The 27,242-nt window shown below is 38.5% G+C and overlaps 1 protein-coding gene across 1 annotated transcript in view; it reads right to left on the bottom strand.

The window, feature by feature from the left end:
- Positions 1-480: 480 nt before the first annotated feature.
- The window catches only part of LOC110470436 (vitellogenin-1), a 42,950-nt gene continuing 16,188 nt past the window's right edge, over positions 481-27,242 (bottom strand). Inside the window, exons 14-36 of the mRNA XM_021530080.3 lie at positions 23,981-24,105; positions 23,794-23,895; positions 23,590-23,709; positions 23,146-23,335; positions 22,964-23,057; positions 22,680-22,865; positions 17,473-17,617; positions 15,728-15,947; positions 14,679-14,848; positions 13,621-14,035; positions 13,127-13,389; positions 12,988-13,044; positions 11,967-12,176; positions 10,698-10,904; positions 9,421-9,563; positions 8,768-8,906; positions 7,461-7,596; positions 6,572-6,758; positions 6,073-6,170; positions 5,402-5,496; positions 5,138-5,297; positions 3,794-3,955; positions 481-787 (exon numbers count right to left, since the gene is read on the bottom strand). Coding sequence (XP_021385755.2) covers positions 669-787; positions 3,794-3,955; positions 5,138-5,297; positions 5,402-5,496; positions 6,073-6,170; positions 6,572-6,758; positions 7,461-7,596; positions 8,768-8,906; positions 9,421-9,563; positions 10,698-10,904; positions 11,967-12,176; positions 12,988-13,044; positions 13,127-13,389; positions 13,621-14,035; positions 14,679-14,848; positions 15,728-15,947; positions 17,473-17,617; positions 22,680-22,865; positions 22,964-23,057; positions 23,146-23,335; positions 23,590-23,709; positions 23,794-23,895; positions 23,981-24,105 — 3,743 coding nt within the window. The 3' untranslated portion in view covers positions 481-668. The remainder of the gene's footprint in view (positions 788-3,793; positions 3,956-5,137; positions 5,298-5,401; positions 5,497-6,072; positions 6,171-6,571; positions 6,759-7,460; positions 7,597-8,767; positions 8,907-9,420; positions 9,564-10,697; positions 10,905-11,966; positions 12,177-12,987; positions 13,045-13,126; positions 13,390-13,620; positions 14,036-14,678; positions 14,849-15,727; positions 15,948-17,472; positions 17,618-22,679; positions 22,866-22,963; positions 23,058-23,145; positions 23,336-23,589; positions 23,710-23,793; positions 23,896-23,980; positions 24,106-27,242) is intronic.

Genomic DNA, 27,242 nt, shown 5'->3' on the forward strand with positions numbered 1-27,242 from the left:
TAAAGCAAAAAAAAGTTCCTATTCACACTTTTAGTTAGTTCATGAAGCAACAGCACATCCATTGAAATTTAAATGAAAATGGGGACTGTGTCACACACTATAGCTCTCTGGAAAGCTACAGTGGGAGTCTAGCAGTCCAATTCATTCCTTTGTAGAATGTACTAAGGCTAATGGTCTTGCTGGGAGTAAAATATATTTTTTTGCAGAATGGTTCCAGGAACAGACGTTGCTCTTTACCAGAAAACATAAAAGAAAACAAATGCTTACTGTGTCTTTAGTATGCTAAATATGAAATTCTTTGCACAATGGAATGTTAGCAGTAGCCGTAATCATGTTTTCCTTTCATCACCTAGTGAACATAATTTTAAGAGCGGACTGCTGTAATTATATCGCAGATAAAAGGGAGCAGAATTTCTGTATAATATTATAGTTGGCCTGATTGTTTTGTTGATAGGGAAAAATAAAGAGAGACCGCATGAATACTTATTTAATGAACATATTTATTAAGCAGTGCAGACTGTACATAATGCATTTGACTTTGCAGAAGACTTATTTTCTTCAAGCACCTTTCTTAATATTTTACTACAGCTATTATGTTCCCTTCTTATCTGTCCAGCTATTCAATTATTTGTGTAGTATGTCTATAGCACAATGCCAAAACGTTTAGCTTAACTACAGCTGCCAGTGCAGGTACAATCAATGTCAGCATCCACAGACTCCACAACATCCTCAAATGCAGATTTCTTATCGCTGCTTTTCTGCCATTCCAACAGGCTTACAGCAGTTTCTGTCAGAAGAGTGAAGCCATTGTTAACTAACATCAAGCAAATTAACACGTTTCAAAGAAATACTGTTTTGATGGCTGTCAACTCCCTCATCAAGTAAAGAATGAAATCCTGCCCTCACGACTGACATCTGACTCATTGACTTGGAACAGGATTTTCATCCATGATATAATTACTGTAATACTTCCTTAAACCCAAAATGAATTACATTTCATGAAGCACAAAGACAAAAGGAGGCTGGGAACGTGCTGGAGGTAGCCCCTGTCAGTGTAAGACCACCACATACCACTCCAATCAGCAATCACTTCTGTTAGTGCTGCATATCACTGGGTATTTCTGCTGACTGTTTGTCAAAGTTCATTTCTGAAGGGTAAGCCCTTTGGAGAATTTTCAGAGGTTCATAAACTTCTAATTAAAGTTTCCCATATATTGTGAAATCTGGCAGAGAATTGTCAGTTGCAGTATTAACCTTACCACACTGCTTTATCAACAGCAGCTTGAATAAGCCATATTCCTTAATGCTGAAATAATCTAAATGGAATAATGTTATTCATCCTCCCAATAAATATTCCTAGCTAGTTGGAGGTTTATCATTGCATCTGGAAGATTATTAGGACATCCATTTAGATTAAGTTTGTATAATGAGAATGTGTAAAGCTTTTATAATTTTACTTCCATTTGTTTTATTCCTCAGTTGGACAGTACATTTCTAACATGCCATCCCTCATCACAGGGAAATATGGACACTGCTGTATGAGTTCAGGTTGCATCAGTCACTTATCTTCTGAAAGGTTAACACTCTCCGTGGCTAAATTACTGTCCAACATTAGGCACAGGATTTGATAAACTGGATAATAAATATTTCCCAGAAAGATGCTAGAGATGCTTTTAAAAACGTACATTATATTTTCAGATTGTGAAATGAGAAATGCTATAAAATGTCTGAATTCTGTTTGTTATATACATTATGCCTCTTACTCTTGGCACACTGTGTGTCTGAGCACATTCATATCCATGTTGGAAATGGTTTCCTTGCAAACTGGATTGTGGCTAAGTAACTGATCCCCAGGTGTGGACCTTGTGGCATATTTGAAATATAAACCAATATGTGGACTTAAACTTGGAGTGATGTCTGCCTCAGTCAAGTTCCTAAGGCCACAGTCTTGCTGATTTGAGGACAACAGGAGAAATTATGCATTCTTGTACTTCATTTTATCCTTTCTCCACTGGTGATAGTGATGTGGTCCTTGGACTTTGAAACAGCAAACTATTATCTCTGAATTCTCATATAAAGAGTTGGAAAAAGTTCTTTGTCCTGTGCATGCACGGTCCTAGATTGAGAAAGGTGAAGATTTCTACTGCTTCTACTACTGCTCCAAGTCATTAGATGAAGAAAGAAAAAGGATAATTTTTAAGTGCTGGCCTTGTATTCCTATTGATCCTTAGCCTAAGAAAAAGTAATCAATTTAGTAAGCTAAAGAATGATAAATAACATCTTTTTTCTTCCTTCTCCCTCTCCTCCTCTTTTGATGTTTCCTCTTCAGGATAAACAAACAAACAAAAATATAAGGCCTCCATTAGAAGTATTTCAAATAGACTTCCCAGTGTCTGCTTCAGTAAAGGAACAAGAGGAGCCTGCAGTTGCTCTGAAAGCAGCACTGGCTGCAACAACTGACATATTTTTTCTGATTTTCCTCTCTTCTCAAACAGTTTTGTGAGAGGATGAAACAGCTTTATTATAGCCCAATATTCTAAGGCAGTGAGTGGTCTGGGGTTATGACAATTCAGAGATACAGACTTGGATGTACAATAGAAATCTGTGAAACATGGATATAACAAGATTTTGGAAGGATTTTTGTAGAGGGTGGGTTTTTCTATTTATGAAAGAATGTATCCATTCTCATCTCAGGGAGCCATCAGAAAACTATTAATACTCTCTCTGTGCTACTTGTTGAATAGGCTGTTGCAGGTATTTGACTATTATAGAGAGATCCTGTCTGCTTTTCTGGGCTGATTCAGCACATTGAAGATATTAATAACACAAGCAAAGTGCAAAGGTCTACACAGATGTTTAAAATCAGACATAAAATACCCTGTCCTTTCCAGCACTACTCAACACAGGGGTGCATTGGCTCCAGTGCCAAATTACACTGGATTATCTCAGATAACAATGGATTTGCACAACAATGGTTAACAGAAAACAAACCATTTCAATAGATACTTATAGATACTTCCTAATGGTATATGTCACTGTAAGGTATATAGATAATTAACTAAAAGGAAAGAATGCACCAGAAATATCTGTAGGTTTCAGGTTAGATTCTCCTTTCATGATTACATAACTTCAGTGTGAAACTGTATTAGACAGTGCCTCATATCCTGGTATAAATTAAATGAAAAAATGGTTTGTGGTCTTTTGTTTCTTGTTTTTCTTTTTTTTTTTTTTCCTTTTATTTTTTTTCTTTTTTTTAAATTTGGGGCATGAGTATGTGCGTATAAAATACCTTAAAAACCAAACAATTTTCTGGAACAATCTACAGAAACTTCCAGCAATGTGGTTTTGCTGATGTATTGCACAGTGGCATAGCATGGCAGCCTAATTACAGCACTCCTGTCACACTACCTGACTGACTTTCAATTGCCTTGCCTGCCCTGGTCCACACAAAATTGCAGTCTGTAATGTACATAAAGAGACTCAGTGTTGCTTATCTCAACTTTATGGAGATCCTGAAGACATGACGAATTTTATTTTGTGATTTTATTGATTGCTGCTGCCCCTTTTGCCTCCTCAAATGTTTTTCTCAGATGATACCTGCCGTCACCTAACCTGGCTTTTAGCTGGCCAGCACTGTCAGCAGTTATAGCAAATACTAATGGGATTAAAAACAGCAGCTCAGAGAGGAGCCAGAGCAATGCAGGGCTGTGCAGGGCTGTGCTGTGTTTTGTTCTTTTGAGTGCTCTGACAGCTCCTGCAGTACATGACACACAGAGGGAGAAAAATACTGTACCTTTTGGGAAGCAGTGGAAGCCAACCTTTACTGGAGCTTTTTCGATTGGAGTACAGTCTTTCATACATTTCAGTACTGGGTCAACAGAGTAGCACGTAGATTCCTCACCATCAATAGTAGGGTTTCGATTCAGCTTCACATAACTGCGCTGCAGCTTGCACCCTAAGAGGAAAAGGAAAGGTAGTTAAAATTGTAGAAATAAATCCCAATCGATCCTTGCAATAATAAAGGTCCATATTTTCCCTTCAGCTTTTATTAAAACACAGGTATCTGACAAACCATTTTCACAGTAGCGAGGCTATCAAGATAGGACAATAATAAGTTGAGGAAAGAGTCTGAAAGGGGAGCTATTTTTAAAATCTAATTGCACAATAGAACCCAAATGGAATCATGTATACTCAGTTTTTTAGAACTACATAATACACAGAAAATAACCTCTCATGTCTGAAAGCTATTAAGAATAGATACTGCAAGCACAATGGCTACTTCATTGCATTAGGAAAAATGTCAACTGTAGTGAATGGATAAAAATAGGGCAGCATTTATTTAATAACAACAAGGATAATTTTTGTATTGGATGATTTTTATAATGCTTCAATTATCTCACTAGAAAGGTATAATGTAACTTAACAGGATCCCAGCGATGACTCTGTTTCCTGACACACAGATAAGCATAATTCTGCTGCCACTGAAGTCAAGGAGAAAGCAACCATTAACTTCAATAAAATTATTTCAGGTCCAAGGTAAATGGAGACCTACCAAACAAAACTGTATTGATATTATGGGAGTCTAACACTATTTCTCCAGCTAGGTGTGAGATGAAGCTCTTTACAGTAGGAATAGTTCTAAATATTTTTTCTGAGATTGCAACCTCACATGGTGCAGAACAAAAATGATTTTTTTTTGCACTTTGAAAATTTACATGAGTGTAGGATCTGACACTGTATTCATAGTTTGCAACTTGTGTGGTGAAATTAAGTCTGCAGACAACAGCTGAAACTTTTGGTACAATGGTGAAAATCACACTTTTTTTTCGGTGGGAGGGAGATTAGTGTTGATTTTGCCTCTCAAGAGAAAAGCTACTCAGTGTAAGAAATAAAAATCAATTATTTGAACATTGAATTGTACATGAGACAAAGACTTTTTCTGGAGTATAATTCTCTATAATCACAAGCAGTGTTTTAAACAATCAGTGGCTAATAAAGTTAAAATGGATACATATGGCTAATGAAATTTCTAAGTAAAAGGTATCTACTGCTTAAAAAAAAAAAATTCCTAGCTGTCGGCAGAGGAAAAGTGAAATCAAAATCTATCCAAGCATAAAGTTTTTCCAGATCCACTCACCACCAGAGCAGGTTTCTTCTAGCAATACCCATGAATGAACAAATGCAGAACAGCTGCGCGCCAGCCTATGGTTTGGCATGAGGAGCTCATTTTCTTTTTCTCTGTCATTATTGCCACAAACTCCGCAGGTCTTTCCTCTCATCCATGAAGCAACTGTAACCTGCAAAATAGCACACCTTTGTAGTGATGCTGAAGTGTTGGTCTGGCACACTGGCAAGGTACTGGGCAGAAAGAAAGAAGTAACCTTGAAAGGAAGTGCAGTACCTTAAGATTTACACCATCAAAAGTCACTTCCTTCAGCCCAAGTTCTGGAACTTCCACAGTAACGGTTTTTCCATTTTTATAAATTTTGACATTGTCTGTAAAAAGATAGTGAATCATACAGTGATCATCTTAAATTAATGGAGAAACTGTATAACACAAAACCCACCACAATGCATTTTCCTTCACAATGATAACTTTGCTGTTACAGTTAAATATTTATATTTAAGTGGAGAGGAAACACAAAAATAGATGAAATAATATATTTTCAAAAATATTCTACTACTGTTACATATAGTTGGAACTGACTTCTGTATGCAGTGTGCTAAATTTTGAAATTATAATGACAGTGGTGGTGCTCCAGCTAAATGTCTGAACTAAAGCATTTCTCTTTGACTACAGCATGAACTTTTTTTTCTGAACAATCACCAACCTGGGTATGTGATAAAAAAGGGCTTTATTCACCTGTCAGGTATGCTGGAGGAAAGTAAGAGTCTATATTGTAGGAAACATGTACATGAGTCACTACATAACTTAAAAAAAGTAGCCTTTAATTTTCTCTTTGAATTAATGCCACTTGTGTTTTCTTTACACTGAGATTTTTCTGTGAAATTTATAAAATCTTGTTATTTAGTTCCCAGGGCAGCCCTGGAAAACTGGGTATCACAGCTTACCTTTTTCATACTTGGAACCTCCACTGTGTGATAGAACTTGTTCTTCATTGCATGCCACAAGGAGAGATGAATTTGAGGCAGGACAGATTGTGATGTTCCTTCAGAAAAAGCAAACATAAAAAAGAATAAATTAGTGGTTAATTTAAAATGTGAAAAGTATAGATATTTGTGACTATCTGAATTTGAATGAATGAACAAGCAGTTGTCTTTCCAAAGTGCAAAATTCTTTAGGACTGTGGGCTTTAATATTCAACCTTTAAAGAAAAGACAGTGTGGGGAATTAGTAAGCAAGTTATCAGATATTGGTGGCTGTGGAATTCAAGACAAGAGCAACTACACGATAGAGCCTCAGACAAGGATCCCTTCTGGAAATTCTGTCTTTCCCATATATCTCACTGAAAACCAGTTTCAGATGGAAACTGGATATCTCCCACTCCCAGAGTAGCTCCCTGAGAAAATTTATACATAATTTCTAAGCCTCAGTATAAACCACACTTACGCTGATGTTGTATTTATGTGAACCTCTCTTGAGAAAGATTGAGGATCAACTTTTCTTGTACTAATGATGAATTTTGGGTGTTCAGTACAGTCTTGAACCACCACCAGGTTGCAGCTTTTATTGAAAGAACATGAATAGCTCACACGATCAAATGTTTTGAAATCTGTCTCTCTGATTTCACACGTGGCTGCAAAACAAAACCATAAAAGGAATGGCAGATGTGACCACTGTATGTTTTGCTGTGAAGTACTGAAAGACACCTCTATGAGATTGAACTACCCAGCAAACAGGAAGAAAACTTCACCTCCCTGGCAGAAGCCAGAGACTGTAAGGGCATGAGAACACTACAAAATAACTATGTGCTGTAGACTATACTAGTATTGATTTTGGTTACATGCCAAACACAAAACTCAAGCTAACAGGGACTAAAATGTACAAAATTCTTGAGAAACTGGATGCCATAAGAAACTGTGATAAAAACTCCCCATTTCCCACAAGAGTGCTGGACACCAACCAGGTAGAGATCCACGTGGCTCCTTTTTGAATAAAACAAACTGGACAGAAAATATGCAGACTCTCTTGTGCCCATCACCCGATGCCTCTCAGTGCAGAGTTGGCACCTTTTCAGGAGGGGCAAAAGAAAACCTCCAGTCCCTGAACACAGGAGTAATTGCCAAGCTCTGAATGTTTACAGCAGTTTGAAGCCTTTTCATTCACCTGCTAAATAACCTGCTTCTCCGTGAGGGAAGGAACTGCTGGAAGCAGGGCTACAGATGCATGCTATGCTTCCCTGTAAGACCATTAGAAGGAAAGGCAAGGCCCAGCCATGGCAGAGTATGGATCTACACACATTGCTTATTCATGAGACAAACATATAAGTAACATTTACATTGATCTTCTTGTGCTATTTGTGAAGCTATTTCAGGAAATAAATTCCAGGCAGTGATATCTCGAGTCTCGTAAGCTGGAGATGGGCCTAAGGGCAGAGTGAATGGCAATCGGAATCCCTGACAATAAAGTGTTACCTGAAAAAGCAGAAATGAAAATACATTAAGATAAATTGAACCATATGCTCAAGATATGACTGCAAAAAAACCCCACTCTTATCTTGGAAAAAAAAAAACCCTTGAAGATGCATTTCTACAATTGCCGTTGTGTTAGTCTTGGCAGAATGTACCCTAACCTTCAGGTTTTGTGAGAAATCATTATCATCTCTTCTAGTCATACTTGACTTTTTGAGGAATTGTTAAGAACATTGAACAGTAACTGACAGAGATGAGTTTAAGTGATATTTGAGTGTCTTCTTAAAAAATAAGCTAACTGAGTAACTGAGATGATGGAAGTGTTTGGAAAAATGAATCTCATCCATTAAGGGCTGAAAATCAGCATGTTCAGCATTGGGGTAAGATCCTTTGCTGTAGCTACAAATTATATTTGCCAAGAGAATCAAATTAATGCATAATCCACCAACTTCCTCATGATCATGTATTAAAGATCCTGCAGTAGTGGAGCACTGTGGAGGGTTAAAGACACACAAGTTTCTGTGTATGAATATCTAGCTTTTATTAATTTGCCAGAGATCTATAGTGGAAATTATTCAAAGATGTGCATAGGAATTTGGTGGACAAGGAGCAATTAATCAGTGTGACTCAGCAGACCCTGCCTGTGCAGGCTGCTGTAAGAGGGTGACTAACTGCTCCAGTTTGGTTAGAGCAGAGCTGCATCCGTGGCTTGCTCAGACCAGTCACATCAAGCATGGTTACTGCAGATGTGGGACTGGAATGCCAACACTCACAGATGCTGTTTGTGGCTGCAGAGAGTGCAGAGTGTTCTCAAGGCCCCTCTATCTGCTCTGAGACCCTCATTCAAGAGCTAGTCACACTGGGTAAAAATGCATAAAGGTGTGAGTGCAGAGCAGTCATACCTGAGATAGTTTGGCCTCACTGCTGTTCTCAGAATGCAAATAAAGTATTGGACTACAGAGTCTGATTTTCAATTTATTACTGCAGTGGGCTGAAGCAGCACAAAATCAAGGGAGCTGTTGTATGTATTTGAACAGCTACCTAATATAGTCGGGTATATAGCAGCTTCTCTAAAAGGGAATGTTTTGCTTTTTGTTTCTTTATGTTAAGTGTCAAACATTCTAAGTTGAAAATCATTCAACATAAGGAAAATGAAAATAAAAAATTAACGTACCTCAGGAGCTTTAATTACTGTATCAATTGTTCGTGGAGATGTTGCAGCTGCTCTTACTATGAATTCATGAGATGGATTTCTCTGATGTGCTTCTGAGAAGCCCAACACGAGAGCTGCACCAGGAATGTATTGCATGAATCTAGAGATAAACAAGATGTGACAAACTCAGGTGCATAAACAAAAGCACACTTGGGACAGCAAGGACTACTGGCAGATCCCAAAACTCAGGAATAAATGGAAGAACTGAAAAGTCAAGAAAATATTACTTTGGGTCAAATTAAATGGTTGATTTTATTCAGAAAAAACACACTGATTTTATTTTGCCTATTTAAAATGGTTATTTTTTGAGACTGGATAGAAGAGCATTTTAAAACAAAAAGCATTTTGAACTGAAATAGAAAATAATTTAATATGGAAAATTAAATCAAGCATACATTTTAAATATTTTGAGGCTATCATTTAATATGAAACATTTGGAAAAAGAACACATTCATAAAATGCTTGTGTACCACTGAACTTGTGGTTACCATCCAAGCACTGCCTGGACAAGAAAGTTTGGGTTGAAAAATTTCATCGAATTCTTTCAGTGTTTTTCAAAAGCCAAGTAGGGTAAAAAAGTAAAATAAAAACTTAGGAAACAATGAATTACATACGCTGTGCTTGTCTTTTTTATCCAGGATGGAAGCTTTCCCCATTGCACCTTCAGCTGTGCAGCTGGCTTCCTTGCCAGTTGTCCTGTGGTAGCTCCTGCTTCTATCCTGTAATCCTGGCACTCCTTTCCCCATCTCAGTCTGGCCTTTGTAAACAGGGAAACAGTCACCCAAAATTCAGAAAAGAATCCCAGAATAAACCTTGACTCTTTCAAAATGCAAAATTTTCTTTCACCAACTTGTGCATTGATTCTTCATATTTCCAATCTTTTACTCTAAACAGAGTCTCACAGAGAAATTTTGACTTGTTCATGCAAAATTTGAGGCGTAGTAGAAAAAAAGTTTTCTGGTCTGTGCAGAATTACATATGTCTCAAAGCAGCCACTGAAACATGTTGAGATTTCCTAAGACATGGTAACTTAATCACTATGTATTTTCTTCTAGAAGAGGACTGCACTATAATTTCTCTTTGCCTTCCCCAAGAGTTCCTGATTTAAACCCATCCCACTTTCTTCAATACTGAATATCACAGTGAATTTGTTAATTGCAGCTGCAAAAAACAGAAGTTTACGAATTGTTGATCAAATCTCACTTGCTCCAAAAAGCTCATGAGAAGCACAGCACAGGGATATGCAAAAAAAGTAAGGACCTGTTCTTTCATTTATATTGCTCTCTTTGGCATCAACCTGTTACCCAACTTTGCTTTTTCCATATTTTCATATAAATCCTGAGAAATACAATGTAAATATACTTGAGTTATGAGTCTTGAAATCACAGAACAGTCTGACTTGGAAGGGACCGAGAAGGATCATCCAACTCCATCCAGAAAGAGTTCAGCTCCTAACTGAATGGCCCATACAGGGATCAAATCCAGTGTCCTTATTGTTATCAACACCATGCTCTAACCAGCTGAGCTAAACTTGGGGTCAATAAATTATAAACAGGAAAACAGGCAGATTCCCAGACAAGAAAACTCATAGTAAAACAAATAATAAATAGTGATGAAGGAGTCAATTTTTAATTTTTTAAATGCTTCTACTGGTTATATTTTTATTTATCTTGAAAATCAATATTTTTTGCCAGATTTTGAAATGTGCATATTTTTTTTTACTATTTTCTATTTTTTATTCAAACTAATGGGGAAACATTTTCTGAATCTTCCCCAACTTTATGAAACATTTCAAAATAAGTTTGCCTTTCCTGTTTAATACTCCTAATCAGCAGATTCTCTGTGTCTACTCTGGACTTTGTAGATGTCTCTCTGTGCAAAGCTGCCTTACCTGTGCTTTCAGAGGCAGTATCACAGCATCAGCACATGCTTTCCAATTGGTTTCAGCCAGCTGAACCACAACTAGTTGCACATCAACTTTGGCAGCATCAGAACGAACATATGCTGTAGCTTGATAACCTTGATTTCTGTTGTCACTCCGTACTGCCTGTGCCACAATCGTAATGCCAGGTGGAATTACGTCTCCCAGGAAGTTGTGCTGAAAAAGAGCCCCAAACCATCTGTGTTTAAGTATTTCTGTGCATTCACTGGAGAGCCTGCAGTCCAGTTAATGTGCACTGAGAGCAGGCAGCAGCCCTAGTCCTTCATCAGTTTAGTTTGCAGTACATATTTCTATATCCACAATATTTAAGGATGAATTTGGTTGGAAACTTTATTAATCAAAGACGTGATGATTTTAATGAGGGATCCAAGACATCCAAGCTAGCTTTATGCATATAGCAAGACTTTGTTCATTATGGTAATGTTTCAAATAGTAGCCTAAAGTGTGTACTAGAGACATTCAGAGTAGTACACACATTATTTTAGTAGTATACACATTATTTTACTATATTATATTACCTATTAGTAGTATACATATTATTTTACAATACTACAGTTTCTTCAAGCCAATCAAATATTTTGAAGTCCTACTTAGTAGCAGAATTCCCCATGACATTGCCTGCATTTGCAGAGCTATTTGTTCTATTATTATGTAGATACCTTTGTGCAGTACAATTATAGAATACTATGTGCATAATAAAGGTAAAGGCAATCTGTGCTTAATGGGCCTTCACATTTACCAATCAGTAATGTCCATGGAAAGTCTGATTTTAGTTATACTCTGCATGCAGTCATGACCTCCAGCCTACATTTAAAACTAATTAGGCAGACTTATTTATTTCTTCCTCATTTTTACCTAAAGCAACTGATTTTGTATTCTGGGCTTTCACAGGAAAAAGAAAATTATTTCCTCTTTAACTCACAGATACATTCCCTTCAACACATATAATTTCCAAATCCAGGCTTTCACATACTGTAAATACCTTCAGAAATGAAGGAAAGGAAACAGACAAACCTGAACATAAGGGGATTTGAAAAAAATAGGTTGAGATTTTTGTGGGGGGAAGTATCTCAATAAACTTTGACTTTCAATTTACAGACTTTACTTTAGTGTCCCTCCTGAGCCTAACGCTGTCATCTCGTACGTGCCACCTCATCTACAGCTCTTGCTCAGCAGCCAGCTCAGCCTGGCTGCTCTGGGTACCCCACAGAGCTGTACCTCCCGTGTCAGGCTGGAGCCATGGCTGTGGTGGTGGATGCTGACTCTTTTGCTCCTCCTTGAGTTGTGGGCAGAATTTTCTCCATGGTGGTGGTGGTGGTGGTGGTGGCTGTTGCTGCTGCTGTCGCTGCTACTGCTGCTGTTTCTGTGGCTGCTTCCCAGCTCAGAGGAAGATGATGATGAGCTGCTTGATCCTTTATGATCTGGATGCTATGAAATAAAAATAGGTTAAAAATCTATGAGGTAGCTTCTAGTTTTACAGTGTAAATATCAAAATCAGAGCTATCAGCTTCCCTTTATAGGTAACAGACGTGGACATATCTAGACTATTATTTCCATATATAGGCATGAATTATGTTGGGTTGGCATGTGCCTTGGATCCACCTCGATATCTCTGCTGAAAGAAAGACTGCACAGACACTGCAACATCACACTGTTTGGGTCTAATGCTAGGGAAAATGAAAAGTAGCATTTCATAAGTGGTCATATACATCCATATCCAGAAAAAAAATAGATAATACAGTTTTATGAATAACACAATAAATCATCTTCCTCTTTCACATGCAGGATATATAATAGCTGTACAAGTAACACCTACAAAAGCCACTCCTTTATCACCCTTCTAATATATGCTAAAAATACCTCTGTGCCATAATGTGTACTGAACCTGGTTTCTGAAAAAATCCGTGTAATGAATTTGCCATTGGAACATATGTGGACATAACTATTCCCATTGGAAGGTCCCACTCTTTTATCATTTTATCATGATCTTTATTAGCCTGATTTTGGCTGCATTTGTGTGTCCTGACCCATATTTGAGAATTGCAAGTGCTGCAACACCAAAAGGATGTAGTGTAATAGCATGTAAGTAATAAATCTACTCTTTTTGTTCATCATCAGTATTGTTATTGGGTGTTATGAAACGGTCAAGGGAAATGGCCCAGATAAAACTCTTCAGTAACAGGCTTGATCACATCCACTGCAGCTACCATGCCAATGTACACTTGAATTAGGCACCTACCCAATGGATGTGAGCAGACTTGAAGCGGAGGCTGTATACTTTTGGAAGGCGATATTCCTGAAAAATTCCAAAAGAAGTTATTACCTACAGCTCAGACACGATCACCTCCTAGCAGAAGTCAAAATATTAGATATTTTACCCATTCTGTGGAAATGTGACTACTGCCACTGTAAACTTGGGACTTGGCGTGGTTTGTCTCAGCTCCTTGGTCAGATTTGCTGCGCCAATGGGAGGCACCAGTGCTCTCACTGCTGCTGCTGCTGCTGCTGCTCTGTGTTTCAGCCTTCTGCTCACGGACACTTCTCTCTCCTTCAGCAGCACTGGCAAGTGGAAATGATGAGGTCTTGGACAGCTTCTTAGCCTTCTGCTTTATACCAGATGCTTTGCTACTGCTGCTGCTACCTGCACTGCCTCTGGTACTGCCTTTGCTGCTGCTACTACTGCTTCTGCTGCTCCTACTGCTGCTGCTCTTGCTACTGCTACTGCTGTTTTTGCTGCTACTGCTGCTGCTCTTGCTACTGCTACTGCTGTTTTTGCTGCTACTACTGCTGCTCTTGCTGCTACTACTGCTGCTCTTACTGCTACTACTGCTGCTCTTACTGCTGCTCTTGCTGCTACTACTGCTGCTCTTACTACTACTACTGCTGCTCTTGCTGCTACTACTGCTACTACTGCTGCTCTTGCTGCTACTACTGCTACTCTTGCTGCTACTACTGCTGCTCTTGCTGCTACTACTGCTGCTCTTACTACTACTACTGCTGCTCTTACTGCTGCTACTACCACTGCTACTGCTATCGCTACTACTACCACTGCTGCTACTACTACTGCTTTTGCTGCTGCTACCACTACTGCTGCTACTGCCACTGTCCCCAAATGGGTAGAACTTCTTCCCTTTGGCTTTGGGCTGCCCTGTTTTCAGATTAATCTTGGTGCCCCCCTGTGATGCTCTGTCATCAGAGTCGCTGCTGGAGGGGCTGCTCGTTGTACTCTCGGCACTTCCACTGGCGCTGCTGGCACTGGATGACGAGCTCCTGTATTTTCTTGTCCCCTAGGCAAGGGTAACATTGGAAAAAAATTATTTTTCTGTGTTCCTGCAGAATGGCATAAGTAAAATCAGATGCAGACATCTCTGAATCTCTGCTGCCTTAGATTACAAAGTGTATGCTTGATAGCACCCTTACAACACATCATAATAATTTAAAGGCAATTTCATAATAATGGTAATAATAATAACCCACACTTAAGCAGAACAACACCCCAAACACTTTTGTGATAAGGAGCGTGTGCAGCAGTCGTTGGCCACACAGTGACATGTAACTGGTATCAGTAATGACAATACTGTAGCTGTCACTATCTCAGGGCAGGTTGTGTAGCTGGTGTCAGAACATTGCTTAAGTTGCAGTACCTGTAAATAACAGACTACTTTTTAGCCACACAACAGCTATTTTATCTCTTACAAGAGATTTTCAGAAAAGCATGCAAAACCAACCTGTTCCTTCTAATGTCTTTCACTTGCAGAAAGGATGAGTACAAACAAAAGACCTGCTGAAAGACTTGTGTATCCAAAAGTCTGTCTTTATTTTCCATTTTGGCATAATATTTAAACAAAGGAAGCTACTTAGTAGAAAGAATAAAAATAAGCTTTGTGTAATGTCTCCCACAAATCCAGAAGTGGAATTTTGCGGCAGTACCTGGTCATCAGTGTCAGCAAGGATTTTCTTCACTTTTTTAATTGCTTCTTTTCTGGAAGATGCTTGTGCCTCTGGATCTTCAAATGTTACTAGACGTACCATTTTTGTAGGAGCTTGGTCTCCTGCTTGAATTGTGACTTGTATTTTTTCAATAGGTGCCTCAGTGTAAACTGAAATTACATGACAATAAGTATTACTGTTACTATTAGCAACTGAATGAGAGAATAAGCCAATTTTACCATAATTTATTTAGCCATTTTTTCTCATATATAAATGTTCAGTGATTATTATTGGTATTGAGCATTGTTGAAAATTTTCTCTAATAGCTAAAGCACTTAATGGCAACCAAATTTTAAAATTTTGCCATTATACTGGATTCTTTTCAAGTCAATAAACAGAATGATCAGCAGATTTAAGTCAAGTGAGTTAGATTGTTTAAAGATATAAACCATGGGTTAGAGAATTAAATGTCAGACAGGAATTGAGGCTCAACTCTTGAACACTAAAGAACGGCCCAATGTTTAGGCCATTAGTTTGATACTTAGGAGACCTAGATTCAGTGCCCTGCTGTGCTTTTATTTCTTATGATCATGGATTAAGACATTAAGAACTAGATCCTGGCAGGGTTAATCCATAATTCCCTTTTAGAGTCTGGGTTTTAGAATGTAGCTACAGGACACTGCATCAGATCTGTTGCCCATGTCCAATTGCTTCGTGCTTGCATCCCAAATCCAATGATTCAGGATGCATCAGACACACTCTGCAGGCACAGATCAGCTCTGCTTGACGCTGGCCACGCTGAGTGACATTGCTGGGAGAGCTGGGAAATTGCTGCTCAGGCAAGTGGGGGAGAAATGGATTCCTGCTGTGAGCATAGACTGTTGCCAATACTGGCTGGCCTGGTAATTCTAATTGTAGATTTAGTGGTACTTAAGATGCAAAAAAAACCCCAAAAAACTACATATAAATCTGTTATCTATCTTTGTGTATCTGTGTGTATATACACACCTCCACCCACTATTTTCTCTTTTATGCCCACTTGTATTTACCTGGCTTGAAGCTGATTCTCAGGGCATGCTCTCCAACTAGGTAATAAAGAGGCAGGTTTTTGATAAATGCTGCGTGCACGCTTTTCTTCTCAATGCACACTTGAACTCCAAACGTACTCGCATTGAAGCACACGGACTGAACAAATGGCTCTTTTTGGGAAGAAGAGCGTCCAGAAGAAAAGGGATTTCCAGATGAAACATCCTCTGCAGACTGTCTACCCTACAGATAGCACACATTTCAAGTTAACTCAGACAAAAATGAGAGTAATTATGATGCATGTTATGCATCATAATTTGGTAACAGTTACCTGTATTCTGCATGGGGAATTTAACAGTTTATTTGAGATACCAAGGCAGTGACATAGGACAACTTGGTTTTAAAGTGGACAAAATTATCATCTGAATGGGTTGATTTGACTACCTACTGTAAAAAGAGCTTCAGGTTGTAGGAAATTATATCGCAAATTAATTCTAAATATTTAATTTTCTTTTCCTGGAATATTAGACAGAGTTAACAGGTTCTTGATAAAACTGAGTGTGGTTTAGAGTGATTGGAGTTCTTTCCTTTGATTTTTGATGTGTCAGACAACAGGACTTTCCACTATGTCCATAAAAATTCTGACTCAGATGAAGTCTGACATGAATGTGATGCTATATCAATTAAATCGTCTAAACATATAATGTATTAGAAATTTCCACTAAAAACTATGTAATTTACATGTGATAAGCAATGCTTACAGAAGTACAAATTAAAATTAATTAAAATTGGAATCAAATCCATGAAATGAAAGCTATGATTTCCTGAAGCAATGAAGCAAATACCTAAAGACACAATAATCACAAGATTTCATTTCACGTATAATTCAGGTTTGCAATTAGTTTTTTTATGCAGTTTAGCATGTCTCACAAGATTCCAGCCTTGCATGAACCCTACCAAAAACCTGGAATTTCTAGTGATACTGGGAAATGCTCCACTCAGTGCCATTTTTCAGTTGCTGTTCATTTAAGAATAACTGTGGAGTGCCAAGTTTTCAGGAAGGGCAACACAGAGGCACAAAGCAGAAGAAAGCTTGTTCCAGGATATTGGAAACTGCTCTCACTGATAGCACGTTTGTCTATTGACTTCTCCATAGGAAAGTGCTGTTCGTATCCTCTGTTCATCTCTTATTTTTTCTGGAAACCCTTCAGAACTGCAGGATAACAATGAAACCAGAACAGGACATGTTTTCCTGTCCCTGTCGGTCTGAATGAATTGTCACAGCGATGCCTTCACAGCACTGCCCATCTTAGAAAGTCTACCCTGGCTTTAAGGAAACCTGGCTCAGGAAGTCATGACACAAACTGCACTCCATCCTTGAATCAGGATGCTTATAAACATTAAATTTGGCTCTATAAGTCGACCAGTGGAGCATCCTGTGGAACATTTTTGACTGCCCCAGGAATGTGATGATTCCATAATGGTTGCAAAGTATTTTAAAGATTGTGGGCCTGTAGATGGCAGTGCAAAATTAATTACCAAAGAAAATGCTTTTGCTTTAGACAAAGTGTTGCAAGTTTGATGTATTACACTCCAGATTTTAAAATAATGTTACTATAGGGCTATTTGTGTTATTAGATTGAACCTGACTTATTTGAGTGAAGCAGCATTGGTCAGAGATGAATTGTACCCCTTCCTATAGAGAAAAGAAATGGTTCCCTACTGTTTAAAAGCCAAAAAAAGAATAGTCAGACACTGCATCATTTACCCCAATGTTATCAGTCTCGCCTGACGCAGAATCTGAATTGAAGGACGTCTTCATTATGTCAGGCACTGCTTCAGGTGAAAGAACTGGAGTAATCTTACCAGAAGCCAAATCCCCAATATTTCGTGTAACAGCAAATGTCTTAGACCTGCAGAATAAACATTAGAGGAAACCTGTATTGATAAAGAACTGCTGAGGAACAGACCTGAATAATGCCTTGTAGCCTGCACTCAGCAACAAGTATCATACCTTGCAAATTGCTTCACAGATATTTACGGATATTTATAGAACCTTCCTGTTGTGTTTTCAAGGACTGCTAAGAGTCAAGAAAGACACAGACCAATCTCAGGGGCAGATAGCCCGGATGGGATTTTAGAATAATGTATACAATTTAAAAACCTTACAGTTGGTTGGATCTTCATATCCTAATACCATAAAACAGCATGCTTAGAAGTCTGGTTGTGGAGTACATTATTAAATTTTTGAGTCTCCTATTTTGAGCTCCTGGAATTTTACATTTTTAAACTCATCTTCTGTGTGTTCACTGTAGCAGCCTTAGTTCTAACTTCTTTTGACATTGTATTTGGAAAGAATACTTCAAAAAACAGCCTGAAGACTTGTGGCTACTGAATGCTGTTTCCTCTGGAATTTTTATTAGAGCAGAATTGAAGAAAGGACTGTGAAATCATGAAAGTGTCTCCAGCTTGATTTAAATTCACTAATACTCATGGCTTGGCCATGATTTGGCAAGAGGTCAAGAGAGTTGAGCAGGAAGGTTAAGAGCCTCTTTATGTAAATCTGTTCAGCACATTGTTTCCAGTGTTATGAATTCTAAGTGTATTAGTCAGGATCCCAGAGAAGTGATAGAAGGTGCAGCATCAGACTGGGGCTCTCATGGCAAAATGTCCTGAACCCCTGGCTTCATACCCCACATTCTTCGTGAAACTTCTTATGGTGCTGTGAACTATGAGTTATGTTTTGGGTCAGAGAAACATCTCGAATGCTGAAACTCTTTTGAGGGAAAAAACCCTATTTCCCTCAGCTATTAACACCGTGCTAGCTCTACCTTATTAGCCATTTTTCAGCTAACATCCGTCTCAAAATTCCCCATGTGCGCTTTCTCAAGGATGAAGCTGATCTCTTTGCCCTGGGGCTTTTGTGGTCTGCCAATGGAGGTGGCTGCTGTGACAGTGAATGGAAAGATGGTCTCAAAATGGTCTCTATTTTAATACGGTCCACACTGTACTAGCCTGAGCAATTCCAATCTAACCTATTTGAAAGATGAATTTGTATTCATTTGATAGCCTTCTCTTCCTCTTGAAGGCTCCTACCGTGCTGTGTGCAATGTAAAGCACACAATTGCTCTTCATGTGGAACACCTCAATAAAACGTGTGTCACCTGTGGGCTTTGTTTTCTTTTCCATCTCTCTCTTTTTTTAGATAAGGACATGACAGCAACGCTCCACGCTGGGTGATAGGAGAACCTTGAAGAATGGAATCTGAAATAAAATATTCTCCCTAACAAGCTGAGGGGATAAAAGAAAATACAAATCAACTTGCATTTCAGATAGCTCATCTGGGTAAAGAGACAAAAAGGGAAATGGTTTTATTTTAATCCCATTCAATAATTCAAATGACCACTGAACTGCAGGCTGGATCTCCAAGCAGAAAGCCCTGGGGTTTCTTTTCCAATTTTTTTAGTATTTTTATGCCAATAGTCTACTCCTGCCACCTAATGAAAGCGAAGGATCGATTCCTCCCTGTTGAGCACAGAGAGCCGACAAATGTAGCTGCATCACAGGTGACACATGTCAATGTCTGCAGAATCACACGGCACGGTAAAAATAGGCTACAAGAGCCAGCTCTGGTGCTTTAACAAGAAAAAACAGTCACAAAGAAGGCCTAAAGCTATGGTATGAAAGAATCTGTTCTCTCTGATCCCACACAAGGGAGAAAAAATAAAAAAGAGGTTTTCCAATATGTATTAGTGCATTTTTTTGGATGAGAGAAGAAGCTGTGCTATATTATAAGCCAAACTCACTGCATGGGTAAGGGACAAGCAACTCAGATGTGTTGGACACGCTGATTTTTTGGAGAGTGTGACCTTACATACATATCTAACATGGGGACAGGAGAGCCCAAATGTCTATTTAAAACAAAAAACAATCAACAAAAATTATTTTCCCAGGTTTTGAAACACAGTGTGACATCACATGTACATAAATGAGAAACAAGATACAATTATCCTGCTAGATCTTTAGCCCCCTTCTGATGTGGTGAAACAAAATCTTCTGCCTTTCCTATGCATCTTCCTTCCAACTTTGGTGCAAAGGTGTTATAAAAAGAGAGACTTGGAGCCCCACCTGTTTCCCTTTTCTTCCCCCCAAACACACCTCACTGCCTCAACAAGATCACAGCATATGCTGCAGCTTCTGCATTTTCTGCTATACATGGTGTAGTCATGTCAGACAAAGAGATTTCTAATTACCTGGTTCATCTTACAAATAAGATGCCTATATGAAGCAATTTCTGCTTATCCTACAGCTAAAATAAGCAAAAACCTTATGATACAAGCTCTATTCATGATTATGTGTATAATTCAGCAGGCTGTCATTATGAATATGTGGTATATTAGCAAAGTGCATTCTCTGGCAGCTCTCCATATTTATACTTTAATCACAGAGCTCTAATTTCCCCTGAAATTTATTTGATTTTTACTTCTTGTAAATTTTATTTAAAAGTATGTTGAAGTAGCCATCTGTAGTATACTAAATAATTATGTTAAAAGAGCCTTAAAAATAACCATTATTTTAATTAAATTTTGATAGGATTGAATTGAAACACATGCTATATATTCTCTCCATAGTATGATTAATTACTGTGCTCTGATTTTTGCTATAGAGAGAGTTGAGCCCATAATGTGCTGATTTGTCTTGGGAATGCAACCTCTCCATCACCAAAGTTTTCTCTTTTTTTTTTTTTTTTTTTTCTTCTTTTAAGCCTGTGATTACTAACTGAATTTCTTTTTGGCTCTTGAAAATTTATATAAATCCCACTGCTGTGACAGGTTATAACCTTTATGGTGTGTAGGATATAAATGAACTGAATGCTATTGAAAACTGTTTGCTTCCTGTGTCTGAATGTGAGAGATGATGGGGAAAATAATACACATCCTGTCTAGCTTTAATGCCATGGGATTGTAGAAGGTAACCTGCTGACCATCAAGACAGTGCCCAATATGAAAATATTTTGAACAGAGCTTACAAACACATGAAAGATCAATAGCTTTCTAGAATTATTTCTTTAAATGAGGAATTTAAAGCTAACAAGGGAAGATGTCACAATATCTCTAAAATATTGGAACTTTATTATTTGGTAGATCTATGCAAAAGGAAGAAAACAGCTATGTTGAATTAAAAATCTTAACTTAGTCTATATAGCTACATAGAGATATATCACTATATTTATATATCTATCTCCTTTCTCTCTACTGTGCCTGCTTGCTTCTCTTCATACCTCTAAGTTTTTACTTTGCTTGGTCTTTGACCTCCTCAGTGATGTGGTTCAATGTTACATTCTCTAGTTATTGCTTTGCCTTCACTTGCACTCATTGCCGTTTCATTGCTCTGTGTGGTTTCCACTGGCCATTTGTTTTGTAACAGTGAATGGGAATGCTTTTTGGAGAGAAATTGATGGTGCTAGAAGTCATCTAGTGAGTATTAGCTTTCTCATATACTTGGCATTATGGAGCTATTTCCAAGTGACTACTTCACTTTATAAATGGTAATGCTGCAGGGTCTAGAGCAGGGCTTGTGGTGGAACTCATGGGCTTCTCTGCTGTAATACCTTGTTTCTGATACTGACTTGCTTTCTGCTTTATGGCAATGCATTTAACCCTTTTTGTGTCTCATTTGATCTCCCCTTAAGTCAAAGGAGGAGAACATTTTTTATCTATTTGCAGGGAGGATCCTTCTGCTAATATTTCTCTCTGCTTGAGGCTCTAAACTCCCTATCAGTATTCAATATTCTCATTTCAGTTCAGTGTTCTTATTGAGTTCATTAATATCTGCCTCACTCTCTCTAGCAGTGAGAACTAGTGAGAGTTGTTGCCTGCTGTCCCTGGTGACCTTACGAGCAGACTGTCCTGGCCTCCATAAGAAACAGAACCAAAAAAGCCATGCAGCTAACTTTTCATCTCTGAAATGCTGAGACCCTCCCTACCTCTGCATGGAGTGAACCTTATTACAACCACACTGGATGTAGTGCAGGAATTGTCTTAGGGAGGAGGATGACAAGTCAAATGCATGTCAAATGGTCTGTGACTATTGAAGGACAAGGGAAAATAATGATTAGCCTAACTGGTGGCTAAATCAAGGAGACCTGCAGAGCATCTCTGGGCCAGCAGCCATGAATGCTAATTGCAGCTGGATCAAGGAACTGATCTCTTTTGTTACGGCTGTATTCCTAGAGCAGAAACTTGTTAACATTTCAGTGGTTTGTATAATCGCTGATTTCTGTTGTCAGTGAAGCTTTTTCCTTTGTGAAGAATTTTCAGCTTCTCTTTCTCAGGTATTTTTTCATGTGTGTGCGTGAGAAGGTTTTCTAAGTTTGGTCTGCTGCTTTGATTCCTTGGACATATTCTTTCTGTTTCCTCCTGCTTTTTGCATTTGTATTTCCATCTGTTTTCATTTGTTTGGCATCTGGCTACAACAGTTTTCCAGAGTGTATTGTAATTGCATGCACTGATAATAAATCAAGGAGACCTAACAGGTAAGAAAACCAAATGGCAGCCACAGGGGAACAAGGTAAAAACATAAAAAACACCAAACCCTCTATGCTTCAAGGCATCTAATGCAAATATAGATGGGTTAACTGTTCTAAATGATAGGATTCATCTGGCTTATAGCTTGCCTAGTGTTTCCAGTTCAAATACTTGTATCAAGATAGAAATTTAATGTAATTTGTGTTCCAGATATCTTATGGATCCCAACAACTGAGCTATAGTCCTAAGGAGGATTTTCAGGTGAAGACCACAGGAAGTAAAACATATTTTCAAGCAAAGCTTTAGTGCATGTACCTTCATTTAAAATAAACTTTAACTATATCAATCACCACCACTTATCCAAGCTGTAAGTCAGACACAAGATTCCTAGATATATTTGGGTGACTCTGCTTTGCTTCATAGAAAGATATTAAGTGCTAGGTCTTACCTTATGGTAATTATGTTAGTCTCATCTTTACACGGCGGAATTTCAATTTTGATATTTTTTTCCCTCATCTGGATACTGGCAACAACATTCACAGGTACATGAGCATTAATTTTGGTGCGTGCTTCCAGTCCTGCCTGGACTGTGTGTGTGTTAATTCCCATTACAAAGGTCATCTCCTTGGCCATGCTGAAAAGGTAGAAGGAGGGTATAATTATGTTCATGCAGCCATCAGCTATTGAATATTTATGGTCTCTGTCACGTGAAAATATTATTATTTTATTTACCTTAGACTCATTTTGGATCTCAGCCTAATGTTGGCATTTAGTAAATCAGTCAATCTGAAATCAGACTTTGGAGAAGGTGTAATCTGTGCTTGAACTATTAAAAAGAAAGAAAAGAATGGGTTAAAAATTACCTACAGTCCTAGCAAGAATGTTTGTACTGCTAAAGCAATGAGGTATGTTACCATTTCCTGCCACTTTTGTGATAGAAGAGTAATAGAAGCTGGTCTCTGTTGGGAAGCCAGTGCAGGTGGGCACAATGCGGCGGATCTCAGAGGACAGGAGAGTTTTGGTCCACTGCCTCCCTACACCACTTTGAAGGCTACTGATTATTCTCCTTAGTGAAGGGATTTTTTCATCAGATCCATACCATGCCTGCAATTACAGAGTTCAACATGTCTAAATAAGCAGAACTTGAATATCATGATCCGTGTCATTAACCATGCCTCAGGGGAAATTCTGCCAGCAATGATTATAAATAATCCTGATCAAAGCTTGACCTTATTTGCCTTGATTAATACTAGATACAAAAAAAACCAACCATGAATTTATAAAAGGGAAAGAATATATGAAAGTAACAGTATTTTAGTGCTTTTGATGCTCGGATTTTGATGCTTTAAAAATTATACCTGCAGTGCATTTTGGATGGCGTTTTTATCAAGTCCACCAAAAAACAGCTCTTGGCCAAACATCTTCAAGTAGCCTGATGCAAAAGGTTTGTCACTGGAGAATGCCTTCCAGTCAGAGAGCTGTGTAAGAAGATGAAAAAAGCCTGATTCTTCATAACATCTGAGAAAGCAATACCAGAGATTTTATTTTCCCCCATAATTTACCGTTTTCAGGATTTTCTTGAAGTCATAGTCAGTCTCCCAGTTGCTGTCAGGAGCATAACCTTTGGCAAATATCTCCTGCAGTCCTTCAGCTGTTATTCCTACCTGTGGGAAGAAGTAAAGTGCAGATGCCAGTGGAGGATTGTTGTAAGAAGGGATTAGAGAGCAAACTGTGGGTAGACCCAATTACCTCCAAGGGATCAGCCACTCTTCCAAGGAAATGCGTCCGTAGCTGGGACATTGCCATAGCTGGAATTAGGCTACCCGCATTATTCAGTACCAAATATTTAGCTGCCAGCCCGCTCATAAGGAACTCTGCAGAGAAACAGGCAGTAAGCCACAGCACAGTTAGCTTTTAGATCAGTGTGCAGATTATATCTATTTACTAATTTAATGATCAATAGCATATGAGCAAGGCCAGAAAACTTAGCTATAAAACTGGTGTTCTAAAACAGTTATAAACAGAGTAGTCTGATATTTTAAAGTAATAATGAGCAAAGCTACAAGCTCACTGGTCACTGCATGGTGGTTATGCTTTTTTCAGTTGCTTTTGTTATATAGTATAGTTTGGGTTGAAAGTGACCTCAAAGATCATCCAACCTCCTGCCATGGGCATGGGCATGGGCACCCTCCAGTAAACCAGTTTGCTCAAATCCGCATCCAACCTGGCCTTGAATACTTCCAGAATTGGGGCATCCACAACTTCTCTGGGCAACCTCTGCCAGTATCTTATCACCCTCACAGTAAAGAATTTCTTTGTAATATCTAATATAAACTGATTCCCTTTCAGTTTGAATGCATTCCCCCTTATCCTGTCACTCCATGCCTTTGTGTAAAGCTGCTCTCCAGGTCTCTTGCACACTCCCTTCAGGTGCTGGAAGGCCACAATTAGGTCACTCTAGAGCCACCTGTTTTCCAGATTAAACTGTCCCAATTCTCTCAGCCTTTCCTCATAGGAAAGGTGTTCAACCCATCTGATCATCTTTCTGGTCCTCCTTAATAGTTGCCCCAACAGGTCCATGTCCTTCCTGTGCTGAGGGCCCCAGAGCTGGATGCAGCACTGCAGGTGGGGCTCACAAGAACACAGGAGAGGTGCAGAAATTTCCCCTTATCCTGCTGGTCAGGCTTATTTGCTGCAGCCCAGGACACAATTGGCTTTCTGGGCTGCACGTGCACATGGCTGGCTCATGTCCAGGCCCTCCATCTCCAGCACCCTGAGTCCTTCTTGGCAGGGCTTCTTTTGATCTGTTCATTCCCCAGCCTGGATTGATGTGGAGGGTTGACCTGACCCATGTGTAGCATCTGGCACTTGGTCTTGTTAAACCTCCTGAAATTCCTATGGACCCACCTCATGAACTTCTCCAAGTATGGAAAATATGCCTATCCATATCATTTACATCCAGTCACACTCTGTAAAATCAGCTTATGAAATGCTTTTACGAGACGTCATTTAGGGCACCTTGACTAAGGAGATGAGAAATGAAAAGAGATTTGCCATCCTTTGCTAATAGTTCAGGGAAAGTGATACAGATGTCCTATAAGGACGGATGGTGAGCTATAGATTTGTCTCTCAAATGACTCAAAAACTATTTAATAAATCTAGTCCTAAATGCTGTAACCCTTACATGAAATGCACCAATTGTTAAATGATTGTTAACTATTGACTGAACTTTAAGCAATTTGTTTCTATTTATTTCTCTTGGTCTTAGCACAGTTAGATCCTGTCCTGTTTTATGAGTTAAAGCAATCCCTCTGTTTTTCTAAGTTTCCTTAGGTTTCAAGAGAAACAAAGCTGAGAGGATATGTAGACATCCTTGTTGTGCTTTTTTCTAGCCCTCTTCCCCTGTCCCTACACCTTTTGGAGAATATGGAAATATGTATAAACTGCAATTTTGCTACATTGCCTTCATTGTTTTGCTGTATGAATTTACTGTGCTATCCAATGTGTTGGGAACTATCTACCTACAGCATATCTACCTACATTCATAAACATCTCCTGCAATAAAGACACAGGTATTTATGCTGCCCCACTTTTGACAGAGGAATAAGTGGAGAACATTCAGTAGATAGCAATCATGATCCTATTTAAAAAAAACCAAAACAACAAAGTGGTGCCACACTGGGACATTACTAGTGAGTTGATAGGAAACTTGGAAATGGGAAGACTACTTTTTCTTGGCATGAGCTTAGCCAAAGCAATACCAGGTGTTCTGTGGACAGGATACTAAAACTGAGGCACAGAACTTTAAGTGAATTTGTTAAAGCTGTTTTTTATGTTCTTACCACAAAGCCTGTTAGTTAAAAAAGTTCGTGGCACTTCCTGATACTTAATAAGAAATATTGCTTAGAAATTATTATATAGAATTCATTGACTTAAAGAGAGCAGGAATATTTTCCGTGCCTCAGGTATTACATAGTGCTAATTCTCCAAGAATATATTTGCCATTTCACTGTAAGAGTTTGATGACGCCTGCATATATCTGATTAATGCCTTGCCCCAAAGATGAGGGAAAGAAAACTAAGTGAGCAAAGAAAGCAGTCTTTGGTACATATAAACATCAGTACACATTTAATTATATGAATCTGTGCATTTTGAGAGTCAGATTCTCACAGTTCTCACACTGAGCAGAACCTGAATCACCCCTTTGATTTCAGTAGCAATGTGTAGAGCATGAAGCACTATTTGTGGTGGCCATGTGCGACAAATTCCAGATTAGAGATAGATTCAGCTGACATTATTGCCTATCATTAAAAATTCAGCATCTAGCACCACAAAGATCTGTGATGCTAGGGGCAGATTTTTGTTTTTATCAAGGAAATAGGTACTGCATTACAGCCGTCACTATGGTAACTCCACCAGAATGGACTCACAGAAACACATTTTACCTGTGGCTAGTGGAGACAAATCAAATTAGAAAGCTGAAGAATGGATCCTCTTCCCATACTAGTGTAGTAGGAGATTGACTTAATTTAGCTGAGTTATGCAAGTCTAAGATTAGCATGTGTGAGAAAAAGATCTTGTTTTTTATTTTTCAGGATGAAGACCTACCTATCCATGGTAGCCAAATTACTGACAATGGTCTTCACCAGGAAGTAACAGCAATTCCCTGATGTACTGCATTCCCAGGCTACAGCCAAAATAATGTATTCCATTTCACATAGCCCCCTGCCATATTGCACCCTTCTTTCTCGCTGTGTAAAAATGTAGATGGCTTAATTTTAAAAGGAAAATTAGAAGACAAAATGAGTGCCTAAACCAAGAAACACATATCTTCATATTAACAGAAAATGTATCTATCCCTGAAGGTATTTCAAATAGTACTAAAGTTCATGTGGTGTGTATTAGTGGCTGTGTTTCTTTGGCACTTGCTGTCTCCATCATTGAGGCAGCAAGCACATGTATAGTATATTACTGTGATTATTACAGTGTGCATTATATTTCTATTATAGAA

This window comes from Lonchura striata, chromosome 9, assembly GCF_046129695.1.
Source record: "Lonchura striata isolate bLonStr1 chromosome 9, bLonStr1.mat, whole genome shotgun sequence".
NCBI classification, from domain to species: domain Eukaryota; kingdom Metazoa; phylum Chordata; class Aves; order Passeriformes; family Estrildidae; genus Lonchura; species Lonchura striata.